The sequence below is a fragment of the Phyllopteryx taeniolatus genome, chromosome 20 (assembly GCF_024500385.1).
Source record: "Phyllopteryx taeniolatus isolate TA_2022b chromosome 20, UOR_Ptae_1.2, whole genome shotgun sequence".
Classification (NCBI taxonomy): domain Eukaryota; kingdom Metazoa; phylum Chordata; class Actinopteri; order Syngnathiformes; family Syngnathidae; genus Phyllopteryx; species Phyllopteryx taeniolatus.
The window spans coordinates 5442233-5454372 of record NC_084521.1 but is presented as its reverse complement, the minus strand read 5'-3'; the positions used below and the strand labels follow the sequence as shown (position 1 = coordinate 5454372).

The 12140-nt window shown below is 38.8% G+C and overlaps 2 protein-coding genes across 2 annotated transcripts; both read left to right on the top strand.

Moving 5' to 3' along the window:
* Nucleotides 1-83: 83 nt before the first annotated feature.
* On the top strand, nt 84-3141 carry rpl21 (ribosomal protein L21). The gene is made up of 6 exons (XM_061758237.1): nt 84-191; nt 974-1052; nt 1142-1203; nt 2350-2462; nt 2770-2920; nt 3013-3141. The coding sequence occupies exons 2-6, from the start codon at nt 986-988 to the stop codon at nt 3100-3102; spliced, it is 483 nt and encodes a 160-aa protein (XP_061614221.1). The 5' UTR covers nt 84-191; nt 974-985; the 3' UTR covers nt 3103-3141.
* A 5204-nt stretch (nt 3142-8345) lies between these two features.
* On the top strand, nt 8346-12098 carry gtf3ab (general transcription factor IIIA, b). The gene is made up of 9 exons (XM_061757989.1): nt 8346-9062; nt 9135-9229; nt 9325-9421; nt 10277-10365; nt 10433-10506; nt 11265-11345; nt 11419-11651; nt 11740-11793; nt 11891-12098. The coding sequence occupies exons 1-9, from the start codon at nt 8949-8951 to the stop codon at nt 12008-12010; spliced, it is 957 nt and encodes a 318-aa protein (XP_061613973.1). The 5' UTR covers nt 8346-8948; the 3' UTR covers nt 12011-12098.
* The last annotated feature ends 42 nt before the right edge of the window (nt 12099-12140 follow it).

Sequence of the window (12140 nt, the reverse complement as noted above, 5' to 3'; positions counted from 1 at the left end):
AAAAAAACGAATAACACATGTGAGCAGACCCTCGATCAGCGAATCACTTTTCAGGGCCTCCGCCTTTTTTTTTGTTTTTTTTTGTTTAGGCATTTATACAGGGCAACCCCGGTTGTCACCCCCAACAAGGCGGAGCTTGAGGACCTCGAGTTTCTCTTTCCGCCGTACCCGCCATCTTGTCCAGACCCGGGGTAAGATGTTCCCCATTTAAAATCACAAATTTCACCCACAAATACTCAATTTAAATCAACATTTGTGCTCGCGTTTGTAGTAAAATAATGCTCCTGTACGTCTGTGATGTAAGTTTATTCCTATCTCGCCGAGGAAGAGCAGTAAAGTCCGCTAAGTGTCTGCTGGAGCTACGGCGTGGCTCTCCATGTGGGCCTCGAAGGCAACATTAGCCCCCCCCTCTTAAAAAACAACAAAATGAAAAAAAAAACGCACATTCGACACTTCTTCAGCTTTAACATTTGTAATTTGTGTTTGTTTGTTAGCGATAATTGGCAATGACACCAAATGTTCTGAAATCCGTTTGATAGGTCAGCGTCTACATGTGAATCGGACCTGTGTTGGCTGTTACAGAGCCTAATGTATGGTTGCAAATCCTGGGAGAAAATGTCTCAATATCACTTAAAAAAACTACAACCATTAGACAAGACTCGTTGCGGGTCACGTCATATCTCAGACGCACGTTCTGTATTTCACATATGGACTGTATTGTCTTATTCACCTACAGTTTGATATTCAAATGTTTGAAACTATATTGTACAATATTCAATTGGTCTTTGCAGTAATCAATATACTAAAATTCTACTACTTCTAAAGACAAAATCTTTAGTACATTGTGTTGGAAATAACTATATTTTTTAACTTCTATACATTACATGCATGTTTGTGCTGGAGGAGCAGCTTTCAATCTTATTGTGCATGTGTACAGTTAAAATAAAAGGCATTCTATTCTGTATATTTTCAGTAATCAGGCATCATGACTAACACTAGAGGCAAGAGGAGGGGGACCAGGTACATGTTCAGCAGGCCATTCCGCAAGCATGGTGAGTGGTTTTTCCCCCATGTTGTGCAAGTGCATGTTATAGCTGGAAAGCTACACACATTTACACTGAATTCCCTTCCAATTCATCAGGCCCGATCCCCCTGTCCACTTACATGCGCATCTACAAGAAAGGCGACATTGTTGACATCAAGGTAAGGGATTTGGTCATGTAATTAAAAAAAAAAAAATGACCAGGATGTAGTGTAATTATTGGTGGTACTTGTGGTGTCTTGGCCTTAGAACATGGATCAATATTCATGTATAATATAAACCGTATGAATTGTCATTGCAAATGGTTATTAATTAATAATGTAAAAAAATATATATATATTTTCTACAGTTTAGGAATATTCTAAATTATACTTACTATCCTGTTAATGTAGGTATATATGACATTCAGTGACTTAAATTCAAATGAGAAATAGCAAATCTCAGTAATATACAGTGTCTTGTTAAATTCTGTAAAAACACATCTGTATTAGATAACATAAATTTAAGCATGTTTAATGAGTTAAGAAACTTATAAATACTGAGTAATGCTAATGTGTATTAAATTATATAAAAACAAAATGTAATGAAATGGTAAAAATGCAAAAGTCGCTAAAGTTGAATACAGATTGTGTTAATAAAATGTTGCAATATAAACATACAGACATCTGACTTACTAATGTAATGTATAGCCTTTAAATAATTTAATGGTTAAGGCTAAATATTACCAGATGTGAAAGTAATATTGTTGATCGATATACGTACAGAAATTGAACTTAAATACATTTATGTATACCGTGAACCCTAGCACAGTCACAGTTTGGCATAGTCACTTTGTTGGTGTTGACTTTAACTACTGAATATAGTTATGTAACGTGGGTTCATGATTGTATTATGCTACATGCATGGATGGCATTGGTGCGTAATGATCCTCTCCGTTTTGCTTTGCCGCCATGTTTGGCATCTATATGCAATTACAAGTCCATTTAAGTGGGGGTTTGTCAATTAGTTGCAGATTTTTGCTATTTGTGGCATCGGTCAGTCCCCAGGAGTTCACTGTAATACAGTTGATGATACATTTAATACTAGTTCAAATATTACATTATAAAAATGTTGGAAATTATGAATGTTAAGTAAATGTACAAAATCATTTAAAAAATGCAAAATCTAAAAATGTACATTTCAATGAATAATTTTTTAAATATATCTTTTAATGAAATAATTTACATTAACATGCCAGATTGTATCTGTATATTAAATTTTAATTGGTAACTAACATCTTGACTGCTTGTGTGCGCATTCTCTCCAAGGGCACAGGTACCATTCAGAAGGGTATGCCACACAAATGCTACCATGGCAAGACCGGGCGAGTGTACAACGTCACCCAACATGCTGTCGGCGTCATTGTTAACAAACAGGTCAAGTAAGTACGCACGCACGCACACAAGATTTAAATGCCTACAAAGTGATAGATTAGTCACTTGGCCTGAGGCGAGAGGTAAGGTAACCCCTTGTTCACTTTGCCACCGGGACAGTTTGTGTCCCCTGTGGTCATTCATTTGGGGCAAAGCACTCGGACCTCCAGCATCCTCAGCCTCGATCGTCCTGTTGGAGCTGAGTCGCTAGCGGGGTTACAACAAACAGCGATGTTGGGTGGGGTGCGAGAAAGAACGCAAAATCCCCCTTTCAAATGTTTGGCTTGGGGGTGTTTGGGTTTTTTTTTCCTACAGGGGCAAGATCCTGCCAAAGAAGATCAACGTGCGCATTGAGCACGTGAAGCACTCAAAGAGCCGCGACAGCTTCCTGCAGCGCGTCAAAGAGAACGACCGCAAGAAGCTGGAAGCCAAGCAGAACGGCACCTGGGTGGCACTCAAGCGTCAGGTAGGAGCGCGCCACAATCATTTGTGCCATTCTTCTCTGCAACCTAACCTGCTTCTAACGTAACGTTTTAATGTCACGTACGCTCTCTGCAGCCTGCTCCTCCCCGCAAGGCGCACTTTGTCAGCACCAAGAAGAACCAGCCACAGCTGCTGGAGCCCATCCCCTATGAGTTCATGGCATAAAGTGCTCGTTAAAATAAAAATGTTTGTACTCAACTGTCACTACTCACTCTTCTCCTTTTACTTTGAAGGCATCCATTTGCAAGCACAAGTGCATCGCAAATGTGGAAAATGTAGTTTATTTCAGTGGTCAATTCAATGATCGAAACCTATGAGTCAGGGACACAAAGTGAAATACTGTATTTTGAGTTTAGCTTTAAATTTTGATTATATTTTAGTTATAAACTCAAAATTAATTAAAGTTTGATTCAAAAATTTTCTCATGCTTAATTTGATTTTCACTTGCTACAGAAAAAACGTTTCTAGCATCTTCAACAATTTGAGATGAACCAGTACTTTGGGTCTGATTACATATTTTTGACAGAATATTGAGAATTCTATTTTAGAGAAGAATGAACATTTTGAGTCAGATTATGAGAACAGTAGTATATTTTTACTAACTGCAAAATAAAGTTGTATATTTTAAATGTTAAAGTTGCTTATTATTGAGATTAATAGAATGTGAAAACTATAAGGGAAAAAAATGCATATTTCCAAGAATAGTACATTTTCTAAATGTTTTTATATTAAAGTCAGATTATCACAAGAATAGTCACATTTTCCAGACCAGCATGAATAATGTGAATGTAGGCATATTTTTGAGAACAGTATATAATCAAGAAAAAATATATATATTTTCAAGAATAGAACATTGCTAGATAAATTCTACATTACCAATATAAAGTCAATGTTACAAGAATAAAGAACATTTTCCAGTTTAGTCAGAATAATGTGAAAACTACATTTTCCAGATTAAAGTCTGTGTAACATGAGAATTAAGTCGTTTACAAACTCAATAAGTGTTTTTATACAAATATTCACTGTAATTATGACATTACTGCGTTAGCGGATGTTGGTGAACTGCTGCGCTCCGATTTACGTGCATATTGTTCGTAAACCGAGGACTCATCAATGTAGTAGTCGTTTTACGATTAGTCCACTAGGAGGCAATGTGCAACAAGTGAAATGCTGATCTTGACGTCTGCCGAATCATATGATTTACTTGTAGCTTGAGATGGAAGTGAGACACACTGTTTATTTGCTGTATGTTGTCAACATTTGACTACATTTCTTAGTGTAGTCGACGCATTTGACTACTTCAGGAGCCAAAGCACAGGGCGTCCTGGCTTAGTCCTCGGAGTACGCTGTGTAGACGCAGCAGTAAAATTATAGTAAATATTGTATTTGGATGAAAAACACTTAAAGGCCATCAATATTAAGCAATCAAAAGAAAAACAAGAAGTATGGACGTACCTGAGCATGCCTTGTCCACATGACCACATATTCTTGCAACCCCCAAGTAGACAGCTTAGAAGTAATTGTCATTGGCAAACAAAAATACAAATAGTATAACGAAAAGGATGAAATAAATGTTTTCCTCGTGTGAGGAGGACCACTTGCCACTTGTTTAATCAGTGGCGGCTCGACATGCCTGACTGCTTATGTGACAAATATGTTATCTGGTCCAACCTGGGTACTTTATCCAATATTGACACAAATTAGAACCACTCTGCCCAGATAGAGCCAAGGTGACGGGATGAAAAGTGTGGATGTGATAAAGAACACTTTATTTTCACTCATGTGAAGAGGATGGATGTTCTAAAGGTGTGGAAACTTTTCCTTCCAAAATGTTTATTATCAGTGGTGCTAATTTGAACGGCACCACCACTTTTGAACATTTGTGAGTTAAATGTTTTTTACCTAATGTTCCTCTTTTCTGTTTTCAGAATTGCATCAAATAACTCTCACGAGCCCCGAAGTCTGTTTAGAGGTTTTCCCCCTGGAAACCCTTGAAGGCCCCTCAGGTCAGGGATTTCATTCTTATCGGCGCTGAGTGGTATAAGGGATAAGATAAAAGATGGGAAAACAAAATGCAATTAATCAACAAGCGAGTTTGCAGTCAAAGCCCCTTCGTATTGATCCAGGGTGTCTGCATTTTTGCTTGTAGTGTTGTAGATAAGGAGGCACTGATAAGTTTGGATACATTGTGCATTCCATCCTTTTTTTTTTGCACTTTTTAACGTAAGGTACGTTAACTACCTCAACAAATGTTTTTTTTTAACACTCACGCAGTTCCCAGAATGAAATTAAATGAGATCATAACTGTGCAAAAACAGCAAATAAATCAGTATAATTGAATAAAACCACCAGTCATGACAGGATGAGCCAAAACAAAATGAAATAAATAAGCTACCAGTCACATCACAATGAGCTAAAAACAAAAAAAGAAATATATTATTGAAATCAATGAGTCACCGGTCATGTTCAAATGAGCCCAAAAATAAATTAATCAGTCACCAGTCATATCAGAATGAACTGATGAACATGGATAAAAAATAATAAAAAAAACAACAAAAAAAAACATCCATTAACAATTAGTCATTCCACATTGACCCAAAACAGGAACAAAATATATACATTAATTTGCCACTCGTCATGTCATCATGAGCCGATCAAAAATATAAAATCAAAACAAATTAGTCAGCAGTCATGTCTGAATGAGCTAATAAAAAAAAGATACAGGTAGCAATTAATGTTAGCAATATGTTTTAACATAAATTAATCACTAGTCATGGTCAGGATGCGTCAGTCAATCTAAAAAAATAAATAAATAAGAAATACATAAATATTTTTGTCAACTGCACCTCTCAGCTCTCAGGTCCACCTGAGCATTTCCGTGACTCATGGGAGTTACTCATTGAATGAACAAGAAGTAAACACACAAGAGAGAGGGTGAGGACACACCAGTGTGGTGTGTGTGTGTGTGTGTGTGTGTGTGTGTGTGTTGGGGGGGGGGGGGGGTTATGAGGAGGAGATATTTGGATAAAAGCTGTGTGGAGTATGAACTCCTTAATCACACATTTGACACAGAGTGAGTCTGTGCGCTCAACCAGCAGCTTCAAGCAGCTGCATCGACCACGCATGTTACATATTAACCACACACACACACACACACACACACACACACAGTCAGTTGTATGGGATAGAAGAATGACGGATTGGAGGAAACAGAACTTATTGGCACCTTACAATCAATTCAGTGATGCCGGTTGTTCCAACTCAAAATTTGAACCAAAATGCCTGCTTGAAACCAAAATGGCCGACTTCCCGTTCCATTTTGTGTATGGGTTTTTCATGCGTTCTGTGATGACATATCCAGTCAGCTTTGTGTCGATCGGTGAAACTGTGTCGGAGGCTAAATTTTTTCTCATTTTTCAGGAGCCCCCGCACCACCTTTTTCATTACTGATCCTCATGAGTGACGGAAGGATATTAGAGGAGCAGTTTGTTGCCTGCGTAAGGATGAGCGATGTTGTCAAGTTATGCTTGAGTACAGTATTTTCATTCTCGTAATGTTTTGATATTAATCTTGAAAATATACATAATATTCTGACCTTATTCTCGAAAATCTTCTGGCCTGAATCTTGAAAGTATCTCACTTTTTACCTAAAAAAATATGACTTTACTGTCATAAGTCTGAATTTAGTCTTGAAAATAATACAACCTTTAACCGAGAAAATATACTTTTATCTAAAAAATATATGACTCTATTGTCTATGTAACATTTGACTTTTTTTGTCAACTATTCCGACTTTATTTTCCTAATATTTAGACTTTATCAATAATGTCAATAATAGTACAACTTTTTTTCTAAAAAAAATTGAACTTTTATCTTGAAAATATAATAAAAATATATTATTATTTTATTATTATTATATTACTGAGTACCGTAATATTTTTCCTTTAATCTAAAAAATATACAACTTTATTCTTGTGATATGCTGACTTTACTTTTAAAATGTTTTTTTTCTTGATAATATCCAAGTTGTTTCTCAAAAATATACATTATTTCATAATATTCTGATTTTAATCTCAATAATGCACAACTTCTATCTAAAAAAGATATGACTTTTAGCTAGAAAATATGACTATTCTTGCATTATTCTGATTCTAATCTTGAAAATATTTTTTTCTCGATAATATGCAACTTTTCTTTGTAAACATCTGACTAGTTTCGTAATATTTTGACTTTAATCTTGATAATATACAACTTTGTTTTTAAAAAATATATACAACTTTTATCTAAAAAATGTACAACTTTATTTTCGTAATTTCTGACTGATCTTGAAAATATACGTTTTTTTCTCAATATACGTTTTTCACGAAAATGTAAACATTTATTCTCATAATAGTCTGACTTTTATCTTTATAATGTATGACTATTCTATAATTTTCGGACTATACTTGAAAATATACAACATTCTTGTCATAATATTCTGATTTATTGTGATTCCCCCCCCCTTGTCACTGTGGCCCTAATATGGACATAAAATATGGAGAAAATATGTAACATATAGGGCTGTGACTATTTTGAAAATAGTACTCATTTTTTTTTCAAGTGGTTAAATATAAGCGGACGTAAGTGTGTGACGGGTGTGTGCCCACATAGTGTGTGTGTATGTTTGGGAGAGGTGAGTAGTAGTGACAAAGGCTGAGGGAAATCCCACTACAGGCCAAACAGAGTGCGCACTGTATCTGTGTGTGTGTGTGCGTGTTAGGCGGGGTGTTATTCTGGCTGCCTTTATCACACAGTCAGGCTCATATATGTGTGTATACGGGGCCGGGTGTATTGATCGGCCGCCTGACAGAAGAGGGGCTGGGGTGTGGGGTGGTGGTGGTGGTGGAGGGGACCGGATGGGGCTGATAAGCGCGTCGCCCGACCCCCGGCGTGCTCACCTGGAGCGTGGGAGGGCACTGAGGTAACGTCCAACAGGCTCTCAATAGGCCTCATTCACACAAGGCAGTCAAAAGGTTTCACATGGGAGCAGAGGGTGATGTTTAGACAGCAAGATAGTGCCGCTGAATTCCACAGCGTTGTTTGTTTTGTTGCGTTTGTTTCATTCACTTGACTTGATATTCTTTAGTCGGCCGGTGTCGGGCAAGAAACACTTTCACACCAACAATGATCATAACTAGAGCTGCAAAGAGTGTTGAAGGGACCCGACCTCGTACCCATGAATTCTGCCTAGCAACAAAATGGCTGACTCCTTATTACATTTTGTGCATTTGTCTTAGACATGTCGACCAAGGGCCCCCTTTTTCATGACTAATCCTCCTAATGACCATCAAACTTGTGATGCATTGCTCTGATTTTTTCTCACTTTACTCAGTGAGTATTTTTTGGGGGGGGGTGGGGGGAATCATGTTAGGGACCCCTAAAATACATCATTTCACCAGGATAAATGTTTACTTTGGAGCCTCATTCACTCCCAGTTTTAGTGTGTGCGTGTGTGTGTGAGAGACGAATCTCCCAGAATCTCAAAAAAACTATATTGGACTGTCGATAAGATTATTATATCTGTGTGTGTGTGTATGTATGTTTGTGCGTGGGTGTGCACGTGTGTTTGTGTGTGTAAAATGCAGACAGCCGTCTCCCTCCTCGCGACACAGGTGACATTTTTAAAGCTGAAATCAATCAACGTGGATAAAAGAGTTGAGGACCTTTACAATTGTTGAGCAACAATGCAAACACTATTGACCCACATGAGCCTTAATCCGTTTCTAGTTGCTCTACAATTTAGTATTGCCCAATGTGATCATTTTTTAAATGTTTTTTTGTACTGTTAAAAATTTTTTGGGGGGGACTCTCCCTTTTTGTCCCACCAAGTGGTTCGATCCATTAAGTTAAATCAAGCGCAGGTGAGTAGTCAGGTGTAGGTCAGTAATTGTCCTGCTCCTTTTGATGTAGGTTTTTTTTTTTGGGTTGTCGTCCTCAACCACAACACCGCATCTGACATAAACTCATTAAAAATGGGGGAGAGATTGCAGGGTCCCAAAAGTTACGTCTGCTCGTTTCTTGACTGTAAAGCCAAGTTCACCAAGTCGTGGAAGCTCGAGGCCCACCTGTGCAAACACACAGGATTGGTAAGTGACCAAAAAAGCCCTGTGATGTTTTCATGTCTGAGATTTTTGGGGTGGGGGTTAATTTCCCCCCAGAAACCGTTCTCCTGTGAAAGCTGCGAGAAGTGTTTCTGCACCCGCTATGAGCTCACCAGGCACGAGCTCAACCACAGCGGCGAGAAGCGGCACAAGTAAGACTCTCTTCTTTTTATAAAAAAAAAAATGGTGATAATGATGATTAATAATAATCCAAGATGTGCTTTGTACATTGTTTTTTGGTGCAAAGGTGTCCGACAGATGACTGCTCTGAGGCCTTTGTGCGACATACCAGCTTGAAAAAGCACATCGCTCGAGTACACCAGCACAAGGACGGCCGATACCAAGTAAGGTTTTTAACAGCTTGGCCTATTTTAAAAATGTGAGCGAAGCCTACCTACAGCGACTCTTCATATGTGTGGTGAACTCAAGTGGATCAGACCACGCCACACACATTTAGATGTCTGTTGTAGTACCAAGACTGACATGTGAGAGGCAGCATGGTGCCATAGGGCATCCTGGCTACTGTGAGGTACAATGAAGTGGAGCTAAAATAGAGGAAGCTAGGCTAAATTTGAGCTAATATGATTACAAACTTCCTAATTTGCTGTTGTTCAGTTTCTCATCACACTCATTGAGTCTGTCATTGGCTTGGGTGAACTTGTTGGCTGCTCATAAAGATTTGCAATTGTAAATATTGAACCGATTTTAATATTCATGATTGACTATTTTCCTGGTTGATTGGGGAAAATAACTCCACACGTGTAACATAATGACTCAGAATCATCTTTCTGAGACATATGACAATTGGGCATTTGATTTAAACTGTGGGGGATTGCTCAATTTGACCTGATGTATCTGTATGTGTACTCTGCTTAAACTATTTAAAGGGTTTAACATTTACGATTGTCTGCCCAAACTATTTACCAAGCTAAGTGAGGAGGAAAAATCACACCCAAGATTACAAGAGAATTTTCTGAGACATCAGAGTTTGCTCAGAAAGGAAGGGCCTCATGTTAAAATTTGTCTGGAATATCGGTGTATATGTACACACATTTCCGATTTTAAGTTTTTCCAAGATGATTGGGGGGGATGCATCCTCCACCAGTGGATGGTCACTCGGGATTCTTTGACATCTGCCAGTTTATTTGGTCATCGATATGAGTGTACGCTCTTGAACACACTCTTAATTTTTCCTTCAGTGTATGCATCAGGACTGCCACAGTAGCTTCACAAAGAAGTACCAGCTGAAAGCCCACATGGGGAAACACCAAGGTCTTCTGCCTTTTTGGTAGGGAGCTACCAACCGGGTGAGCAAATGACTATCGTCGTTGTTAAAAAGGGGTTTTTCTTTCTAGTTGTCATATCGACGGCTGTGCGAGGGAATTCCCCTCGCTGGGCAAGCTGAAGCACCATGAAAACATGCATAAAGGTGAGTTGATGAAATGTCCAAGATGGGTGTCCAAACCTTTTCCTCTGTACAGGGGGGGGGGAAATCAAAGGCTGGTTTGACATTCTTAAAGTTGAATTATTAAACATGCTAAAACCAATCCAGCTTTGTCTTAAAGGTGAACGGGCAAATAGTTTGGGATTCTTCAGGGTTTTGCGGCAGAGCTCCACATTTAGAACTAAAACGAGCAATCTGTACTAAGCTGACAATCTTTGAAGCAGTGTTTATTTGAGGATCATATTGATGCAATCTTTCATTACCCCCCCCCCCCCCCCCCCCATAGCATTTCTGTCAATTGTTTTACTATGAGGATGAAAGAGGTGCCTCTGAGTTGGCAGCCTGTTAGAACAGCTCTGCTAATTTTCAAAATTTTTACTTTTTCATCTTTTTTTGGTCATTTAATTTTCTCTTTGCAACATGCTAACCAATTTTGGACAATGGGACCAAATTGAACTGATCTGTATGTGTTACTCAACAGGTAAAAAATCAGCTGTTTGTAAACTGAAGTTGTTTACCTTCAAACTCTGCTTGTAGTAAACGTGAATTGTCCTGCATGCTGCAAGTTCAGTAACCCGGTGTCGTTGGAGAATCCAATCTTACTCTTCTCTTTAATCTACTAACAGCTTCACACGTGCAACAAGAGGGACTAAAACGCCGCACCGCCTGTATGCTAAATGGCAATGTCAAGGGAGCTCTTGTATATTTGAATAGGAAAATGATAAATGTTTAACTGACTTAAGGTTACCCCTGTGAGGATGAGCTGTGCCCTTTCGTGGGAAAGATGTGGTCAGAGTACCAGACGCACCGCAAGGAGCACAGAGGTACGACAGCCATTTGGTTTGTTCTCTTGCAGCAAGCCTCTTGGATGGGTTTTTATTTGATACATGTATACAGTTAAGCTGCTGTGCCTGATGTGTAAGAAGCAGTTCAACAATGCCTGGTTCCTGCGGCAACATGAGCTGCACCGCCACACGGGGGTAAAACTGAGTTTCCCGTGCCCAAAACAAGGGTGCGCCAAGACATTTACGCGTCGGTTCAACCTGGACAGCCACGTGCTGGGAGAGCATGAGGGGACGAAGCCCTTCAGCTGCGCGTACCCTGGCTGCACCAAAAGCTTTGCCATGAAGGTAAACTGGACATCCATACAAAAAAAAAAAAAAACGGGAATCTAATATTTGATTGACACAATGTTTCTTGACTGCTGCTGTTTACTAGGAAAGTCTGTGGAGGCACGGAGTGGCGCATGATCCACTCAAGAAAAAGCTGAAGGTAAGACTGGCTTGCTAGACTTGTTTTAGGGTTAAAGGTGACTTATTTTTATTTTTTAAATTGGGAACACTTTATTCTTGTTTTTCCTCTCTCCTAGAAACTGCGCCCCAGGAAGATTCAGCCCTGGAGTGCAGCACAGGCCAAGCTGCAGGCTGCTGAGACCAACAAGCTTGCTGCCAAGCTGTGCAAAACTCATTTAGAAGACCCGAAATCTTGAGGCTGTTTATAATTGGATTGTTTTTTTTTTTTTTTGCTTTTTTGTTTTTTATTGGGGGTTTGCAAATGGTCAAACGTGAATTTCTGTTTGTGCAGTCTATTTTTGTTTGCAAATTAAATAAAGCCTTACT